This window comes from Scomber scombrus, chromosome 16 (assembly GCF_963691925.1).
Source record: "Scomber scombrus chromosome 16, fScoSco1.1, whole genome shotgun sequence".
NCBI classification, from domain to species: Eukaryota; Metazoa; Chordata; class Actinopteri; order Scombriformes; family Scombridae; genus Scomber; species Scomber scombrus.
The window spans coordinates 17,095,393-17,117,029 of record NC_084985.1 but is presented as its reverse complement, the minus strand read 5'-3'; the positions used below and the strand labels follow the sequence as shown (position 1 = coordinate 17,117,029).

General features: G+C 37.9%; 1 protein-coding gene across 2 annotated transcripts; it reads left to right on the top strand.

Moving 5' to 3' along the window:
• Positions 1-15,953: 15,953 nt before the first annotated feature.
• sla1a (Src like adaptor 1a) lies at positions 15,954-20,563 on the top strand. 2 transcript variants are annotated; one of them, XM_062435756.1, is made up of 8 exons: positions 15,954-16,124; positions 16,629-16,722; positions 17,198-17,297; positions 17,505-17,591; positions 17,845-17,948; positions 19,109-19,240; positions 19,712-19,841; positions 20,068-20,563. In XM_062435756.1, exons 2-8 carry the CDS (start codon positions 16,653-16,655, stop codon positions 20,267-20,269), a joined length of 825 nt encoding a protein of 274 aa, XP_062291740.1. In that variant the 5' UTR covers positions 15,954-16,124; positions 16,629-16,652; the 3' UTR covers positions 20,270-20,563. The 2 variants fall into 2 exon arrangements, with proteins under 2 accessions (XP_062291740.1, XP_062291741.1); XM_062435757.1 differs by lacking the exon at positions 15,954-16,124 and having other exon boundaries at positions 16,539-16,722.
• Positions 20,564-21,637: the final 1,074 nt, after the last annotated feature.

Here is a 21,637-nt window from a genome sequence, read left to right as displayed (position 1 = left end):
ATAGGAGTGAAGAAAAACACCCTTCAGGTATACCTACAGTATCTATTTTGGGGCTGCAGCTATGTCTGGTCCACAGATGTTTGCTTTAAATCAATGATGTCATCTTTCTCAGTCTGCTACTTTTCTTTCCTTTCAGTTTCCCGAACATTTAAGTGTCTCTTTGAGATGACAAGTTCCAGAAGAATTCCACTTTACCCCGCTATATCAGCCGTATGGAAAATGTCTTTTATTTCAGTTATGCTCGACCTCTCACCCTCACACATGTCACTCTGTCTACTGATGAAAATGGCATTGAAAATAAGTTAAACTGAGAATTTGGCACTGCAGGCAACAGAGAGAAAGAAAGAGTGATAGACGAGATATGAATACTTTGTCAAGAAGCAAGGTGACCCAGGTCTGAAACCCTATTATTTACAGGCAGCCATCTAATCCCTGTCAGAGAGCTCAGTTCAGTTCAGGTCACTGGTATATTTTTTAAAACTGTGTGTAACTTGCTCTGTGCCACCTAGGATTTAGTATCTTTTCACTGAGTTTGATTATTTTGTTTCCTTTGTGATATTGTTTTTTTTGTTGTTTTTTCAAAAATTATTGTTTGACATATGTATGCAAATGAGGACTCCCTCTTTATCCTATTTTGTGCTCTCTTAGACGGATTTTATTCCTCTTTCCATCGTTGTTTGTCTTCTTTTATGATCCCAGTGTGTACACTGCTAATTCGTGATGTACTATAGTATTATTTTAATTCAGGAAGTGTGTGCTAAACCCAACTGGCTCTGCAACAGCTACAAGTGGGACTGAGACTATGAGCCAGTTTGGGTTTTAAAAATGTTGTACTTTTCGTGATGTAGTAAAGAAGGAATATTAGCAGGAGCAGATGGCAAGTCCTCTGGAAAATAGACTCATATTTGTAGAAAATGAATATTACTGCCAGTATTTAATAGGTGCAATAGAACATCTTGACCAGATCTGAGGTACTGAAATGAGTACATTGAGTTATTTTGTGTCTAAAATGAAAATCAGAATGATCAGAATAACAACAATTCAGTGTTCTCATTTTAAAGCAATCCACAGGGTATCCGCAAGAAAAGCTGTTTGTCATTAATTCATTAACATTTTTCTTCATTGAAGAGATTCTGGAAGTAATTTCACAGTTCAAACAGGGAAGCGTATATTACCTTATTCAGTAATCCTGTGTCTTTCCTGACTTGACTGTCACAAACATGTTCTCTCACACAACAACAACCCTGCTATCCTCCAACAAAACAATAGAGAGAGACAAAAGAATATTTTTTAAACCACAGATGGTATCATTCACACTCAGGTCTGCATCTGTCCTCCATTTTCTGGTCTGATACAATGGCTGTAGTTAGTGTTAATTGTAGATCTTTACATGAACCTTTGCATCATTAGGTGACGTCAATCAAAGCAGCGATGCGTGCTAAGTTGATTGTGTTGTTCATGTGGGTCTGTTGTGGTGTATTTGGCAAAAATATCTCCTAATGAAAGCCAGGTCTGAGGGTACCACTGCGCCTCTCTCACATGAAATGGATTGAACTCCTTTATTGTCTTAAAGAAATTGTTTGACATTTGGGGGAAATGCACTTATTAGCTTTCTTGTCAAAAGTTAGATGGGAAGTCCAGTTTTAACTTCTGCACCCCCAGACCTTCTGGGTGTATCTCTGTACGTGAGGCAAATTCAAACTGAGCACTCAATGAGTGCTGTATGTGTCACATGGGAGTGAAGTAGCCAGTAAAGCTCTCCAGGTATAGAAATGTGATAGATGGTCTGATTATGGAGTCCAACCGTCTATGACTTGAGTCTTGCATAGCCAGTCAAACTGAAAATCCCCTCATTAAAATCCCCTAAACTCACAGAGAAGCCTTGAAGTCAAACCGTGTTTTGGAAATCTTTAAGCTTCAAAGTCAAGTGTAGTCGGTAATCCTCCTTAGAAAGGGAGAATGAGTTTACAACACCTTGAGGCGACCAAAAACTGCTGAGGTGATGCATAAAAAAAGTTCCTTTGTAGCACACCATCACTACTGCTGTGGGAAAATGTTCTGAACACCACATTGCTCCTTTGCAGCAAGTCTGGCCTCATAATAGACAGTGAACTGCTTAAAATAGCAGAGGGTGTTTTCTCTGTAGCTTGAAATAGATTGAGATGAGAACCATCAGTCTTATCTGATGCAAAAACATACTGACTTTACAATTAAAGTGAAGATTTGACGTACAAAAAAGACCAGAATATTTTAAACTTAATTTACCTTTGTGAAGTTTATGTTCGTTGAGAAAGGAAAAACCAAGATAAAGTGTCTTAGTACGGCTTGGCCACCACGTGCATTTGGTGTCCAGCAGATCCCCTCACTGTAGGGGTCAAGCATTCAGACCTGTACCGTTCTCTTGGTGTATGCACGTATACACTTACCCACTTGTTTAGACTATGGTGAACGATGACTCATCTGACCATATCACTTTATTTCACATCTGTAGACCAGTGCCTATGGTTTATGCACCACTGAAATCTCTAATGTGCATTCATCTTTGTAATGAGGGGTTTAGGCACTGCACCCTAGTATAATGTCCCTCTCTATGTAATTGTAGATGAACTATTCTTGCTGACACAGTCTGATCAGGTGCTGCATTGACACCTGAACAAGAGTGTCACGTGTTGCACTAATGTACGAGCATCACAGTCATGTAATGTGTGCTGTCGACTGCAATTTCTGGCCCTATTAACTGATGTCTTTCCAACAAATCTAAATGCAGAAGTCACTTAAGTCACTGTTTTTACTGAAACAGCAGCCAGTTGAGCAAACTTCATGACTGACTTCATAACTTCCGTGCCCCAACAATCAACCCCCTTTCAAAGTCACTAAGATCTTTTCCTTTTGCCACCTCGATACAAAATTAGAATCAACTAGGCCTGCTCGGCATTTTAACACATGCCACAGAGCATGGCTGGATGTTAATTGTACCATGCAGTGCACCTGTGTGGAAGCATCTGCATTCCTTATTTTTCTCCACTCATTTACTTTTTTCTTTAATTTGTCACCTGTCTGTATGTACTTATGAGTGGCTTGTTTGTTTGTCATATGTGTGGGAGTGAGAGAGAGGGCATGGCAGGCTGTGCTCAGACCAGTCCAGTAATTATACTTTCTTTATATAGCTGTGGTCTGAGACTCACAGACTGAGAAAAACATCTGCTGGGCTTCACATGAATCCTACAGCTTCACATAAACTCATAGCAGTTTAACAGTGAATAGCCTCATGTAACTCACTATGTTGGAAGCTTTTTGTTAACACTGTTGACCATTTAATACTTGATTATTGACAGTTAACCTTTGATATCATTGGCCAGGTAAAGCCACCAGAACATAGGTGCAATTCAAACAAAGCTCAGCTCAAAATAATGCATTTTTATATTAGTAAGGTTGGGTGCATAATACATATATGAGTCAAATATACTGTAAATAATCAATTAGTAATGTATTATTCCTTTGTCAGATTGCACAACATTGTAAATAACCTTTTGACAAGCAATGTTAAAATATAAAACTTAAGTTTCTATTCATGCCTGTGTTTGCAGTTAAGTGGAAAACCCTAACAAGCTGTGCAAACATTTAGTAAGTCCTGATCCTGCCAAAAAAAGCTTTGTATAATAAGCTTTGTGTGTAAAATCTGAACAATAATTTGCTTATGATTAAAATTATTTATACCAAAAAGTGTTTAATGTCAGTCATTATATCCACTCCCAGCAGCTTATTTCCACTGGCTGACCCAACTAGGCAAGATTCATGGTGAAACATCTTTTGGTGCGACATTTCCTTCCTAGCAAAGACTTGTTTTGATACTTCATCCTCATCCATGCATATTTAATAAAAACAGATCACAAGTCAACTTAAAAGAAAATAAGGAGTTTATTAATTTTTTTGGTTGTAATTTTCCAAATATTCTCAACAGAAGTTCGTGGAACAATTTTATTTTCAACTTTTTCTTGATTATGATCAGATAAAGCCTGAGGGAGGGAAAAAAATCCCATCAAGACAAAGCGCTTATGCTCGATTGCAATCCAAAACAAGGTAGATGCATGGTTTATCAATAGGATGTAGCTTAAAGGAATATTTTAGAGCTGTGCTGAGGTTGATATTATCGAAAATGCAACATCTGTATGAATTCAACTTTAGTGTCCAGGTAAGTTAAGCTGAAATTCCTCACCCCACATCAGCCTTGTCCTGTAATGTAAGTCCAGGTTCAGACACGTCTCCTGTTAATGTACTGCACATGCTGGTATTATGCCAGCCTACAAGCACTATACAGTAATTCAATGTATGTGTGTGTGTGTGTGTGTGTGTGTGAGTGAGTGAGTGAGTGAGTGAGAGAGAGAGAGAGAGAGAGAGAGAGAGAGAGAGAGAGAGAGAGAGAGAGAGAGAGAGAGAGAGAGAGCGAGAGAGAGAGAGAGAGAGAGAGAGAGAGAGAGAGAGAATGACAGAAGTGGTGCAAGGGTGCAAATGGTCATCAGGTATATGTGTATGAATATGTGTGCAAAGATTGAAACACACACCTCTCTACAGTCTGAGGATGCAGCTGGGAGTTTTTTGCAACTCTGACACACACATACAGCTTTCGTGCAGCTTTATTCGTCTGTCGGGGCTTTTGGCAGGCGAGAGGTGACATTTAGACAAGATCATGTCTTTAACAAAAGCGGTCTGTTAGAGCATCTGTGTGTGGGTCAACAAAAAGCAGTCCAGTGATGTGTATATGTTTCAGCTCAGTGTCGCCTTGGCTGTAATATAAACCAAACACTGGCTCTAGTTCCTTTTAGCTTTGTGTAGACACTGATTTGTAAACCCAAACACAAACATGATCCAGTTTTTGGATGTGTCTTGGTTATAAATGGTGGATTTTTTGAGGTCCTGGCATTTTGTGGTTGCATGAGCCCAGCCCATTGTAGGAATGCTTTGTCTTAAGAGAGTTTATCTTGGCTGACCTGCTGTCTCTAAAGCCCTGGCCTCAGGATATGTGATTGAATAGCTTTTGCTCAGAATCGGCATGAGGTGGTATCTGAGCTACAGATGAGCCCATGGTACAAAAGATCAGGGGCCGCATTTACAAAATGTCCTAGCGCTAAAAGTAGTTTCTAACTAGCTGAGTTAGATTAAACTCTCACGTTTTTGGGCTAAAAATATTTCACAAAGCAATTTAGCACTAAAATCAGATTATAAGTCTGAGAGAAGCTAGAGGTTCAGAGAACTCCTGAGTCACTAAGAAGTGCTCACAAGCAGTCAAACACCACAGATTATGAACCTCATTGTGCCAATGTTTTAGGAAAACACAATAATGAACTGGCATATTTTGATGGTGGTTGAGTTAATAAAAATCGAATCAGCTCACCAACAACAATCCAGTAACACTGGAGAAGACAATTTGCACAACTGTCCACGACTTGGACACTTGAAAAATGCAGTTTGCAATGCTCATATCTCAGCTTTCTGTGAGACGGACAGATATATCTTATATTCCTGAGACCAAACATGTGCTCCTGATATAATATATTTCAATTTAATTCAATTTTTTTTAAATATAATTCAATTTAATTTATTATCTGAGTTAATCTAATTCAAGTTGAAATAGTGGGTGAATTCAGATAAATTATGTCATCTATAGGAACGGGTCAATCCCACTCCTACTCTTAGCTGATGATTTATCTCAGTCCCTCAATGAAAGTTGCTCTCAGCAGCTTTGTGAATAGCTCTTTAGTGGAAATTGGAACTTGTTATAATATTAATGTTATTTAAGAGGACTGCTAGTGAGATAAGACACTTTGTGGTCTCTGTGGAGGCTTTTCAGCAGCTGCCCCTCTGGAATCGTGTGGGTATCCAAATAACTGACAGGGCTAAATGACTTTGAGGTATTCTCAGGCTTTAATGCCAGATCTCTTACATCAGCAGCTAATCCCTTCAGCATTCATGGAATGACTCGTTGACATTTTTGCAGGTATTTAACCTTCATACTCACACTATCAAGTCTATGTTTGGAAATAATGAATTTCCAAAAAGCTGTGTATCTCAATATACTTAATACAAAATGATGATTTGATGTGTAAGGCTGAAAGAATCAGATTCATCAGTAGCACAAGGAAAAGTAGAAGGGGAAAAAAGATTATAATCAGTGTGAAGGTCTAAGTTGCCTTATCTGCTCCATCTGTTGAGAAATGTAAAAGGTTAGAGGAATCTTGGAGTCATTAAGGCTGAATGGATTTTCTCAAAGAGAAGTGAAGTCATAAACAGGATTTAGAGCAGAGCACCTGGAGAACCCACCACAGCTAAAACTGCACTTTAAATGTCTGTCTGGTTTACACAATCACAACTCCAAACCTGCAGGGACCAGTTGAAAAATGAGATAGTATGACAGGTTTTCTTTTTTTTTTTTTATCCCTGCTCCATCTATAAGAAGACTGAAAATCTGCAAGCAATCATTCAGATAGCTCCAGTCTTTCCCCTTTGACCTATCCTCCTCTGTGAAGTTGGTAATGGGAGTGAATGAAGGCCAATTACACAGTGGGATGAAACAAAACCTGCACACAGTGGATGTCTTTTCAGTAGCATCGGCAGTCGACTATGAAATATGTCCCTATACAGCAGTTAATAACTAGACACTGAGTCAGTATACCGCTGTGACATGGGGTCAGGTTTTCCTCAATGCGTGTCGCTGATGACAAGTGAAGTTTGACTTTAAGCGTCACACAAAATCTTTGCTACTAACAAGACTTTATGGATTTTTACTAGTTTTACTGGATAAAATCATCAATGTGATTACACGGACCACTTAAGTGGTAAGAATGAGAATGAAAGTGGAAGAGCATTGCAGCAACTAAAACACAACCACTTTTAAATAGTAAAAACTATATAAATAAATGTAATGAAGGAACTTAAGTGCTGGTCAGTTCTAGCTCGATACCCTGAACACAGATGACAAGGTGAATTCCAAAGTTAAAAACATCAGGCAGGAATGTCAGGAACGAGGGAAATGACAGGAATCTCATTACACATGTTCAGTGATGGTTACAGTGGAGGACTGAACACCATCAAGAATTTGTTCCCTCACATATATACAGCAATGGAATATCATTATCATTAATTAAATCAGTTGTAAAAAGTTGTTAAACTTAAGTGTTTTTGCTGAATAGATGAAATGCATCATGACCCAGCGTTTGAGTTGGGTCAAAGGTTATCCAGAGGAAAAGAGTAGTTTCTTCCTGCACATTAAAGCTGCATTATGAACCGCTACATAAATAATTTAACATTTTGATCATGTACCAGTTATGTTATTACTATTGCATGTAAAAAAAATAATTTGTGAGGGATTATAAAATATTTTAAAAGACATTAAGATAAAATCTGTTAAAGTTGACCTCAAAGACTAAAAGTTCTCCTGTCCTAGCTAGCTTTTGCTAAAACATGACCTCTTGTCCATAAGTGGCAATTACAGGATAACAGAAAGTGCTAAAACCATATACTGTAAAAATGGACATAACCACCGTGAGGTCACCAGTTGGTTTGTGGACTCCTAAGCCCCCAGGAACAATGCCAGGCTTTGAAGTTAATTTGACATAGTTGCCAAACCATGTAATAACAACGTCACATGATGCTATGCGGCCAAACATTATTTTTCCATAAAATTTTTAAAGACACATCTTTAAATCAGTGGGTAAATTTTTTTAGTGTCACAATCCCTGTGAAATGACTCGTTCCACTATCAGAATTTGATCCATTTGGCCCATTACCTGGTGTTCGCCGGGGTTACCTGGAGGGCTCTTTCAAAATGAATTGGCGCCAACAGTTTATGTACTCCAAGGTGTTTACAGCAGAGACCCTGAGCATCGCCACAAAAGAAATTTAAAAACTAATATTTACCAACCAAGGTGTATCACACATAGACTCTTACATTGGGCCAGCTGACCAGTGGTTTAACATAATCACACAGTCAATAAACCAGTCAGTGTCAGATATTTGGGGTTATAGGGCTGGTCTGTGGCCTGTCCAGCCAATAACAGCACAAGTAAAGAAGAGTCACAGAGTCAGTAAACTAACTAATACGTTTGCTTATGAATTCAACTGTTCATTTGCAGGAGGATTGTGTTATTTCTTCTTTTTATAGTCTCACTTTAAATAAAAAAAAAGGAAATTGACTGTCAAGTAATGCCTACAAAGGCTAAAGTGTACTCTTAAAATTGTATTCACACATATCAGACTTTTCAACCTTTATAGCTGTAAACCCATGGCTGCACTGCAATTCAGTTTTTCTGCCTCACATCAAACATACCAGTTTTTGTGATGTTTTGAGTGTTTTTCCACAGACAGCATGAATCAACGATAGAAACTATATATTCTAGAAAACCAACAAGCTTAGACAGCCATGGCTACACAGTAAGTGGGCCATGAATTTAAGAATTTATGGCAATTCGTTTTCACAGTTCCGTTGTGGATTGTTTCTCAGAACAGTAATAAAGCAAATGATCCACCTGCAGTGCCAGCAGGAGCTGAGTGATTGCGAAAGCCAGCCAGTGGAAAAAGAAAGTTTCCTTTATTATGTAATAGTTGCTGGCTTTACTCTTCTTGAAAAAGCCAGTGCCCCCTTAATATCACTGAATTGGTTCAATGTGTTGGTGTCCATTTACATCTTAACTTTTAACTAAATTGAATGAGTCAAATAGTAATATTATCTCCCAGAAGTATTATGTTCTGTCCTACTTAAGTCAACTAACATGGCATCTACATGACGGTATCTACTCAGCATTTGGTAATTATTACATTCCACATAGTTAAACTTCACTCATTACATGTTTCCTGAGAGCAAACACGTGCTTACACCACAGTTGAATACAGCATTAAAGTCTTTATCAGATCTGGCTCTAGGGCTTTTTTGAGGCTTTGTGTGTCTTAAAAAACAGCCGCGTGTGTCTATGTTTGTAAGGAGGTGGGTGTACTTTCACAGGTGCACAGTGCAAACATGCACCATGAAAATAGCACACTGGCCTGTAATAGATGATGACGCAGCGATAAACGGTCAACTCCCATCTGGATCGTTGAAGGGAGCGACCGGGTCCACTGATGTACACTCTCATTATGGGCTTGGCAGGGCTGGCTGGCAAGGTAACTGATAGTTACCCTGCCCTGGATGTGAAGGCTGGCATTATCCATGAGGTGCACGAGTGTATAAGCGTGCATGTGTAGCTGGAGGGCGGGACAACCAGAGTACACAGGTGGCCCTCATATGATGGAGTCACTGATTACAGAGCCCGAATGATCCTCTGACATTAAGAACACTTTCCCTCTTTACAGAGCACACCTTTGGGGATTACACTGCAGGGAGACTTGTCAGTTTATTGGCACAATTAGTGCACAAAAGACTAATGGATGCCTGATGTCAAATCTGTCCTGAAATATCCCTAAATAACCATTAAGAATTAAGTCTTATGTTAGGGAATTAAAATTGTTATTGGATGTTTCTCAGACATCTACCCATGGCTGTCCTTAAAAATTAACTGGCGTATAAAAGAGATGGATGTGTTATTTATTAGTGCAATTTTGTATATGTTATTTATTTAGCCAAGTTCCAGACAAAACCCTCCTAAGTAAATCAAGTCAACTAAGTGCCATCACATGGCTTTAAGCTGGACTTTTAAAAATCGGTTGCGGTTCAGAGTAATGTCAATGATGTCATTCCCATGAGTAATACTTTCCTATACACGGCTAGAAAAAAAGCCGTTAAACTTAGGTCTCGTTTATTGTAGCAGACTGGAATGAATGTTTCAGGTCTGGAATGGTTTTCACGTCTAAAAGTTGTTATTGTGGTTGATTCACTGAGGAACTGTGTCCTCCCCACATTGTCCAAACAAAGGACAATGTGCCCTCTTTCCTCTTAGACTCTGCGATAAAATGATGCAGTGGTTTCAAATTCTTAATGCAATTTCATCCAATTATGTTATCATTAAAGTCGCCAAAATCTGCTAAAGTGTACTCAGGGATAAAATGTTATGTTATTATAGTTATTTCAAAATCACAAAATATGCAGACAGGAATAACATGGCTGCCATAATTCATCAGAGGATTATTCCGAGGAAAACATCTGAAAGCTTGGAGGAATGCATTAATGGATGCGAGAAGCAGGGAGGACTGATTACTTTTGCAGATGGTTTGGTGGATGAGATGCTCCAAATACCTGAATTGCCCACATACAGTAAACATGTACATTAGAGGGACTCTTCAACCCAGACCCCATTTTCCCATAACTTTGTATCTAACTGACTGATGGGGACAAGTTTTGAAACTGGTCCAGTATTGTGCAAGAGTGCTGAAGCCAGCAGCCATGAAACATGCTGCAATGTAATCCAATGGGGCAATGGCACCCCTTCAATGTACATTCACTAAAAGTGCTTGTTTTTGCCACTGATAGGCTAAGATTCTAATTATAAGTGTCTGACAACATTATGGAAAGAACCACACAGAGAAATAAAACATTTTTCTTCACCTTTCGGCTCATCCAGTCTGGTATTGTGTCAAAAAAGTCATTCTCAAGGAGAAGTTTATTCTAAAATCTTGCAAGAGTTGAGTTGTTGAAATCAGCTACACATTCGACCATGACTTTGAAAGCACTCCTCTCTCCAACTCTGGCATGGTTGAATATTTAGCTGATTTAGACAACAATTCAACTATCGCAAGATTTCAGAACAAGACTTTTCCTTAAGCGAGACTTGGTCAAACACAATGACAGACTGGATCAAGCGAAAGGTAAAGAAAAATGTTAAATTTCTCTGTATGGGCCTTTCTATATAATGTTAGTCTGAAAGTAAGAGCGTTTTTTCCGGTGGTGCCCCAAATTAATCATTAGAATTGATTATTTTTTAATTTCCTCTTAATAATTAATAATTATTTATGATCATTATTAGTCATTATTAATAACCAAACACATTCCCTTCTACTCTTACATGTATGGTTGCTTTGTAGTGAGGCTATCCCCAACACATTGATGGGGCCCTATTGCCCCAAAGAAAAACACTGCATTGCAGCTGCTGGCTGCAGTGCTTTTGCTCAATACTGTAACACTTTCAAAAATTGTTGTCTCCACTAGTCACAGACAAAATAAGATGGGAAAATAGGGCCCATGATGAAAAATGCTGAAGTTTTCCTTTAATGATTACAGACTAACTGGTAGAGGATTTAGGGTCTTTTAAGTAAGCTGTGCTGTGAAGTCTGTGGCTTAAAAAGTTGCAGATACATACACATGGATATACAACTGACACACACACACACACACACACACACACACACACACACACACACACACACACACACACACACACACACACACACACACACACACACACACACACCGTTCCTGTCAATCCTGTGGCCTCCAGATCCAGTGGGGTCAGCCTTGCTTCTACATTTAGATACTGGTCATTATAGTGGGAGAACTCAACAACCACAGCAGAACTAACTACTGGTGTCATAGCATGTGGAATGTGTATTGTTTTTAGGAAAAGAGGAACTGAGGAAAGATTCATTGACACAACTGTCACCTCTTGCTTCCACTCCCTAACAGTGAGGCTGAAGCCATATGAGGGCGTCTTGATTTAGACTTCTAGAAAAAATAAATTATGATGGGAATTCCTTACACTCAGTAATTTTGTAATTTTAGACATAGGGCGTGGAAGTCACTTGTCCTTGAAATGTTCAAACACATCCAGACTTAAAGCTCAGCAGCCACTGGCAACTGTGGCCAACATCAGCCACAGACAGAAAGCATCTGCCTTTACGAGAGGCAGGGTGTATGAAGGCAATCGGTTTCCCAGAAAAACTGCTTACAAATCACTGAAACATCTTCAAAGCGGAACTCACAACTTCCCTTATGTTATAAAAGTGCAGTGGGACATCAATCATGTAGAGCTCTTCAACAATTATCTATGTGAGGATAGTCCCTGACAGCCAAATATAAGCTTTGCAGGCAGGGTAACACCTGCAAACACCTGCTAGACTGCTCATAAAAGCTTAAGAGCATTTTGTGAATAAAGACATTTGTTACAAGTGTCTTTTTAGTTCCACTAAGGACATTGATATATACAAAAATATGTTTATATTCATGGTTTTGATTTGTAGATTTATTTATTTAAAAGACAGGGACAATGCATATTAATCAAAAAACATTAACATGTAAATACACAAGATTACTCATTTCAGTGTGTTGATTATATTGCACATGGCCCTATTGCACAAAAGTGTAAACGTGCTAGTGTCTATTGCACAATGCCCTATTACTCTTATTTCTTATACTCAGATATTATTGCACTTGGTAAATGTATACAGATGTACTTGTGTACGCACTATTGCACAGTATTCACCTAAATAAATAGAAGTATGTATGTATACAAGGTCAAAAGACTGGTTTGACACCAGCAACAACCCCAAATTACACCCCAACAAATAAACCCACATATACAGCACACAAATACATACAGCAGATACAGAGGATTTTTAAGATAGGTTATGAGTACAGTATTGATTATTTAGGAACCATATTTTTAAGTGTTTAGTGAATGAGGCAAGGGTTGGTATATCTCGTATTTCACTCGGTATCGTGTTCCATGTATGCAACACTCGTTTTACCACTAATAGTAATGATAATGGCATAAAGGTCCTGCCTTATGATTTAATTAAAAAAAGATTAAAACTATAAATCAGTGTGACTCCCAGTAGCCTGTGAGATATAATGGATTTAATTTGGCAAATAAACACCTGCCCAATCCAATTTCAGATTCCTTAATAAAGAAAATTCATACAGCAAGGAGTTTCGATCAATTACCATTACTAATTGGGCAATCCATTTCTCATCTTGATCTAACAAAGACTCCATTGAGCTGGTAGACAGCTCCACTGGTTGAGTTTCACCTGTGTTATGTCTGCTCGTGACTCATTCAAAGACACACATGGCCCTGGCAGCGTCAGTGACAGAAGCCAGGACCTGAATAAAATAACAGAAAAGTGAAAAGCAGTGTGGTCAAGGAGGAAAATGTTTTAGAGTGAAGAGACTTGTTGCCTTATATGCTTAAGTACTGTCTATTTGAAGAGCTGTAGAGTCAAATTTTTCAAATCTTATGCTGACTATAGTTATTTTTGTTATCTTTGTACCATTTTCACTTTCAAATCCTTGTTATTGTTTTATGTAAATGTAATCAAACATAACTACATCTTCTCAAGATCTGCATTTACTACAATTTTGAGGCACTTACCCTACTTGAATATTTCTATTGTATGCTACTTTCTACTTCTACCGTACATGTCTCAACCTGTCAGAGCAAAGTATTTAGATAGCTATAGCTACTAGTTACTGTGCAGATTCAGATTTTATATAGAAAAACATATGATCAGCTAATATTACAGTATTAAATATAATGCATTGTCATAAATTCATCTACACAACTGTATAAAAAGTAGTGCCACCTCCTATGGTAAAATGTTGGAAACACATTAATGCAGCATTATAACATATAATATTTCACTGACAGTTGCCATTTTATTTTAGTTTGTGCAAGGCTAAAGAGCAGTAGGGTGGTAAGGAAAAAAAACACTTTTTTGTGTGTCATCTGGGTGCATTGCCCTTTTAATAAACAGTTGGGAGAAAAAGCCATGAACACTAAAGTAGGAAGTCAAGTGTACTCCATAACATCTCTTTAAGTGAATAAACTAGCAGAACTTTATTCTCAAGATTAAACTGTGCAGTCTTCAAAATGTCACCACATAGGCTGTATTTTGACCTTGTATTTATTTTCATCTAAAGCCAATGATGACTTCCTTCCTTCCTTGCAGCCACAACAGTAAGGGTCTTGGCATCTGACACTGAGTCACAGTAGCTGCTTTTTTTTTCTACATCCAGCAAGAGCAACTGTTTGGTTCAGCCTGAAATGCTGCAGATCAGAATTGACGTGACCGACGATTCCTGCGTACTTCCTCAAATGAATATTTATCTCTCTGAACTGACTCTCCTCCACATGCTCACATCAGGAAGCCAACAAAAGGAACTGCCAGTTCAGTGTTTTCTGACTACAACTAATGTCTGCCAAGACTTTTAAAACTGCAGTGACGCAGTTATCAGAAGAGTTTATCAGACATATTGATTTCTCTACTTTTAAAAATCCTCAGTTTACTTTAACAATGAGGCTGATCTTCTGCTCTCTCTCTCTCTCTCTGTGTTTTTATTGCATCATTGTGCTGCATTCAGGAAGGAAAGGTGGCAAGAGAAAGAGGCCTAATGATCTGGAGCAAACTAATACAGGTTTTAATATGGAAAATACATGAGCTAAGTTGTCTTGAGAATAATAAAATGTGTGCACACAGGAGTATAATTATATAATATATTAAATAATTATTATAATATATAAAAATTCATATCTATCTTTATATGGAGGTTGAACTTTGTAAATGGTAAATAGTGTGTTATGGTTGACACACTTTGACTGACATCTTTCAGGATTGGATTTTTTTATTTTAGCTGTAGGTTTATATACATGTGCTGTAAAGTATTTAAGCTTAGAGCAAAAATGCTGTGAGCGATACACTGAATGTGCAGGAAAGATGAGATAAATAGGGCTTATATAAATAATTCACATCGAAAACAATCTCAAAAGAGAAACCAAATCACGAGATCGTGAGGAATGTTAGACAAGGAGGGAAAGAAGGTGTTCGTTTATCACTCAAGAAATGAAAGTGTAAGAAAAAAACTAGAGAAATAACTTACTTCAGGGAGTTTTTCAGAGAGAGAACTGCCACAGGACATTTTTCTATAAATCAGCAGCAATTTGTCAGACACAGGGTAATATATCAAATGTATTAACTTTTCATTCCTGAGGCACACAACACACATATTTGATATGTATAAACACTTCTTATAGACTTTGTGTGGGGATGTACTCTCTTAAAAAGTAACAGATCTGAAACTGGGTGGCTTTGGGTTCCCTAATCTACTGTTAACTAAACTCTAAGTGTCATTCTGTGACACTGACAGTTAACATCTAAAGATAACACCAGCACAGTGGTGCAGTTTCCACCTACAGATAAACAGACTTTTTTATTTTAATATTTTTGAAACCATTTATTTAATTTAAGTACATTAGTAGCAAGTACAGTTGGTGACACATTATAGATGCAGTGGAATGAAATGGCTAGCAGAACAGACTGGACAGAATGGAATATAATATTAATAAGTATGTTTTTTTCTATTTTGCTCAATTAGATCCTGATATCAGTAAATGTTTCTGCCTTAGTGAATACATAATGTTGATACTCTCGACCCATATGCAAAGTAATGACTCATTTCTGTGAAGATAACCACAGTGGCAGCGTATCACAAAAGGTGGTAAATGCTGACTTCCGCCGGGTCGAAGAAGCTGTCTGTCTGACTAAAAATAACTTTCATGTACATGTAATTATGAAAGTTCCAATACAAGAAAAGAATTGTAGAATCATTTCTGTATGTTATCTTGTATTCCTTTGAGATGCCCTTTAAGAAAAAGGATGTCACTTTTAATTATAGATATGGAGCTATGTTCTCATACCAATAGCACAATGAAGTCTCTGAATACTGTTGCTTTCCTTTTGCATTGCCCAATTTATGTGTTGTTAATATTACTGTAACAATATACTTATATTCTTATTTAAAAATTCTTTATATAATAATATTAATTGTTATTGGGTGTTGGAAACTAACAATAATACAATTATGATGATTATAATGATCAACAAAAGACACATCAATATACCTCTGTCTAATTAACCAAACTCAGTTGGTTATTGTTGTTATGCACTTTCTCTCTCTCTGTTCATGATCTGTTGCTTCACAGTAGTAGCCTACTTAAACCACCCTTTTGCTGGTTCTCTTCCTCATTTCATTACAGGAAGTGACTTTGCAGTCAGATGCCGAGCTGTCAGCACTCAGGTCTTTGCTGTAAACACTTGTGAACATGATTGTTCTCTAGTACTAGACTCCGCTGCCACCATGCCCTGTTCAGGCCATCATCTCTCTCACCACTCTTGATGCCATCACAGAAGGCAAACTTCAAATCCAACAGGTAGGTTTCTTCAGTTTACACCTAACTACATTTGCTGCAATAGTTTTGCAAAGACGGAACTGTTATTTCTTCATACTGGTTAACAAAAAAAAAAAGGAAAAAGAAAAAAACGCATTGTGATGTAACTTCAGAATATACGTCACATTGACAGAATTTGTTGAAATGCGTACAAACATGTTTTTCTGATTCATGATAATGTCATTGACGTGATATGTCTTGGTTTTTGTAATTGGGAGAAGGATTTTACAATATATGGATTTAATATCATTAATCACCCTTAGCTGTCAGCACACAGAGCTAGGTGCTGCAATGGAAAATTGTGATAGCATCTAGCCTCAGCTTCCCCATTCTGCAACAAGTTTCACAGTGGAGATAACTCAAATGGTCAACTAATAGGAAGTTACAAATGTCACTGTGTAGCAGCAGAGAGATCAGTGGTATGAGAAACTCCGATTAGTACATGAGTGGAAACTGTAAAGGTTCATTTCTCTGACTTGACTTCAGGCCGGAGTCTGTTCCATCTGGAGGATGGGGAATATGATGCGAGGTGTGAGTGCCACAAACAAAGTCAAAGAAGACATTGACAGCTCTCATAAGGGTAAGGTCTCACAGCATTCTTTACAGTTGTTTTGTAATTTAAATAACTTTTTGGAGAACACAGTGTTGAATGTTTATTTACTACTGTCAGTAACCACGGTTAAAATGTGCTCTGTAAAATAAAAATGTGCAACAATGTGTAAAAATGTTATTTTGTACTCAGCCTGCACACAGCACTGAAGCACAATGACTTCCGTTATTTAATGCAGGAAGTCTGTATTTTCAAATTGCATTGATAAAAAGAAATGTTGCCACAAAATGTCATGTTACAGTATGCATAGGTATAACATTTATATTTAGAGGTTGCCTGATGGTATCAGATATGACATGATAAAACAGTTTTGAAACTAACTTCCTTAATTTCTTTCATAACTGACTGAGGTTTGGTCTTGAATACCTCTGGACATTCCCAATTCATGATGTCTGTTTCAGCATTTGTCTGTGTTTGTAAAAGCTGTAAATATTTTTCTTGGCAGGCTCAGAAGACGACATGGTGGTAGTGCTCCACGACTACCCAGCTCCTGAAATCAGTGAGCCCGTCTATAGGATGGGGGAGAAGCTCAGAGTCATCGCACAGTATGTTTTTGCATTCTTCATTAAAAAAAGATCCAGTTCCAGTTAAAGCCTTTATTAGTAGATCAGACACATATTTGGTGAACAAACGATTACAAATGAGGAAATGAAGTCAAACAGACAGAAAGGACCATATGTAACTGCAGTATAGAGAAGTGCTCACAGAAAAGGGCAGTGGTTGATTCCTTTGTGCTTCTTTATGGTGATCAGGGAGGCTTATTGGTGGAGAGTCCGCTCTATCCAAACAGGAATGGAGAACTACATACCCAACAGCCACGTGGCAAAAGTCTACCATGGGTGAGTGCAAATTAGTAACAACAAAAAGTTATCAAATTCATCTTCTTCCACTACCTACCCCTACACTTATCTAAGATCTCTATCTTAACAGAGGAAGCAGGAGATCTTAGTAAAGCAAGATATTAGTCATATGTTCTATGTGTTTATTGCAAGGTTCTGTGTTTAAATATGAAATGGATTTATGCTGTTTGGGTCTAAAAAGCTACAGGTAATAAATCTGATATTTCACTCACCATGTTTTTTGTTCTATCAGTTGGCTGTTTGAGGGGGTGGAAAGGCAAAAGGCTGAAGAGCTGCTGCTTCTACCTGGGAACCGAGTGGGCTCCTTCCTCGTACGGCAGAGCGCCAGGGAGAGAGGTAAGAACACTTAGGCCTACTCACAGCGGATTACGCAGTCGGCTTTGTTTGTTTGGTTCAAACTTGGCTGTTTGTAAAAGTAAGGGGGAGAGATTAGATCAGGATGTCAAGAACACAACGGTGGAGTCAAAGGCAAGACCAGTTCTGGTCAGATTCAGGTCAGAAGAGAAAATGGCCAACTGACAAGAAAATTCACTGACATTCACAGATAATTTTCCAGCGGAATATATATTTTTATATAATAAAAATGACAATTGAGAGTTTGAATAAAATTATTTTTTAAATAAATGTCTTTCACAACAGTTAAGGTATTATTATCCCATGAGCTAAAATAAAAAAAAAAATATTATATTATATCATATCATATTATATTACATTATGAATTAATTTCAGGTTTGGAGAATTGACATGGTCACCACTTGTCCATTGTTTAATTCTGTCTGGTGAGCTTTGTTGCATATCATGTTTCCAAAGGCAAACAGCCCAAAATATTTAATAAAAAACAGCATCATTTTGGGTTTGACATTTTGGGAAATACACCTGTTTGCTTTCTTGCTTAGAAGTAGATGAGAAGATCAATACCCCCCTGTCTTTTTGGACAATATGAAGCTATAACCAGCAACCAGTTAGCTAAGCTTAGCATAAAGAATGAGAAACAGCTACCCTGACTCTGCCTGAATATAAAAATAGACCTTCAAGTACCACTAAAGTTCTATATTTATCATGTGATATCCTGTTTGTTTAATCATTTTTAAAAATTGAAGTGTAAAAGCAAGAACCTGTGGTTTGGCAGAGTCAGGCTACCTGCTTCCGTCTGTTAGTCTTTATGCTAAGCTAAGCTAACTGACTACTTCATGGACATATATAAGTAGTATTGATCTTCTACTATTCCTTTAAGGACATGCATTAGAGGAATTAACTGTAAATGTTACGGGAGACAGACATTACAGGGCAGGACTGTATTTCATGTAACTTCTTCTTTCACGATGACCTGACAATGCCATTAGCCTATCATTGTATCAATGTTCTTTGTTGCTGTCAAAATTATACTGACCTGACATACAGAATACTGTGATGTACTTGTTTTCTGAAACATAGCAGTTTGGTGTTATGACTGAAAGTTTGAGTGATTAAATGTATGGTGTGTATGATGCCATCAGGTCTGTACTCGCTCTCAGTGAAGCATAGGATCGTAAAGCACTATCGTATCTTCAGGCTGGACAACAGCTGGTACTACATCTCTCCTCGACTCACCTTCCAGTGCCTTGAAGATATGATCAACCACTACTCTGGTGCGTGGATACACAAACACACTAAGAACTAAACAGAAAGTCGCAACAACAACTAACTCAAGGCATTTCTAAATATAGCGCCATACACAAGCACACACATCAGAGTTCGTGGTCACACATACTGAAAATTCATTATCATGATCTTTATATAGCTTTCTTGTCATTGTTCAGCTTTTTATATATTTCCTGCACCGACAGAACATTTTTGTAACAAACAGGAAATGAGATATAAAATATGCAAGCTTGATAATGACCACTGATGCATACATGGGGAAAAACTTGTTTGACTTAATTGTGGTTGTAGTGGAGTTATTCTTGGCCAATATGGATCCCCAACCCCTTTTCACAAGTTCTGTTCGCTTGAGCAGTCGAGTGCATGAGTGCTTAATGTGACTTATGCAAAGTGACATTTGCTCTGTATTTGTTTGTAAGCTTGTGAACTGAATTTGACTTCTCCTTTTACCCTTTCAGACTCTGCAGATGGCCTGTGTTGTGTGTTAACCTCTCCCTGTCTATCCGGCATAACACCGGCACCAGATGCAACCCCTGGACCTCCACCTGTAGTCATGCGACGCAACTTTGACTGGAATAAAATAGACAGGTACAGTAGAAGCTTGGTGGTGATAATTTCCTGCTTTAAACATATCAGCATGTTAGTGGATGATGCTTCTAGCATGCATTAAAGATACTCGGTGTGAAAAGATGGGAACTAAATTTGTGTCGCCTGATGAAATTATGGAAACTCAAGGGGGTGCATATGAATATTAAATAATTCACAAATGAAAAAGAAATGCTCTTATTCATTTGTTCATCTCCTCCCTGAACAGGAGGCAGCTTGTCAGCACAGACAGCTGCACCAACAACATGGTCAGCTACGGAGTCAGGAACAGCATTGCCTCCTACCTGTCCTTCTCTGGGAATCAAGACCCTGCACAGAACAGAGCAAAAAGCAGAAAGAACAAGAGTAAATCTGTTTATGCTATCCCTGAAAACGGACTCTCAAACATTGACTACGCTGGTGACTTCTAGAGAAAACAGTGGAATTTGAAAAGACTGGAATACCTTCACATGGAAGTCAATAGAGGGCATCCTTCTCTGATCATTCTCCACCACATTTCCCATGTCGGACTGACAGTTGTATTAAACATCATGGACAATAGCTGTATTTCCATCTAATGTGAAGCAAATTTTAAGCGAATTTTCGTCAGAAGTTGGTGGTATAGGTTACATTATGCATGGCTGTAATAAATAGAGTAGAAGAAGTGGAGGCTGTGAACTGGGGAAAAAAACAGTTGCCCTGGCCATTAAAAAGAGATAAATGGAGAGAGGTCTTCAGGAATTTCTTTCGATTAGGCAAGCTGTAATTGTTCTTTCATGTCAGCTAGCATTGGCTATATTTTCGAGATATCCAGGAAGATGCCACCAGTGAAAACAGCTGACCAGTCATTTGATTTAAATGTTTGCTATGTCAGAGATTATTGGGCCAAGGTGTTTCCATCTCCCATTAACTCTTTCTCAAAAATGCAAAAAACACCAGCAATTGTAGAAATGTTTTTGCGAAACTGAGGACTTTTTTTTTCCATAAACCTTTTCTAATGTGGTACTTCAAAATGCGCACAAAAATACATTGACGGATACAGTGTTGTCGTGTATGATGAAGCTTCTAATGTGAGCACTCTGAAGTACCTTAACAATAACACAAATGATCATGACCCCATATGGTACACTTACACCTTGATTTAACTGATAACAAGGAACTAAAAGATGGAGCTTAACTGGACGATTGTGCAATTGAACTGCAAAATGTGTATTCTATACACAAGCTAGAAAAACAAACGGCCTGGCATTATGATAGTCAAAAAGGAGACTTGAATGCTATAAGGCATTAATAGCAGGTAACATTAATGTGTATAGGCTTTCAAACTATTTTCTTGGGCTCTTACTGTAATAAATCCTTAATGGTAAAATGGTCATATGTGACACCAACTTAAACCTGTATTTTCTTATTTGATTTATTTTTCACCCTTTAAAAGTTTATATGGTAGGCAAGTTGGTTAACATGTTAGCACATGATAGCTTATTTACACATTAAGCAGATAAGCAGCATTTATTTGGAGTCATGTTTGTGTTCACCTGGTGAAAGTAAGTACTCTCCTTTGTTCTCCATCAACTCATAAGGGAAATATCCAGCTCTTGCTATTTATCTAGCTGCTAAATGCTCCACTATGTTCAACAGCTATAGTCACTGACTTTATCTGTCATTTAGTGCTGGTCAGGTAGTGTACATGGGGTTTATCAGCCTTCCATAATCTTCCTTTTCATGGAGGAATATATACCGCATATAGATTTATACAGCATGTAGTGTTGATGAAATAGACAAAATTATAATTTGTAAAA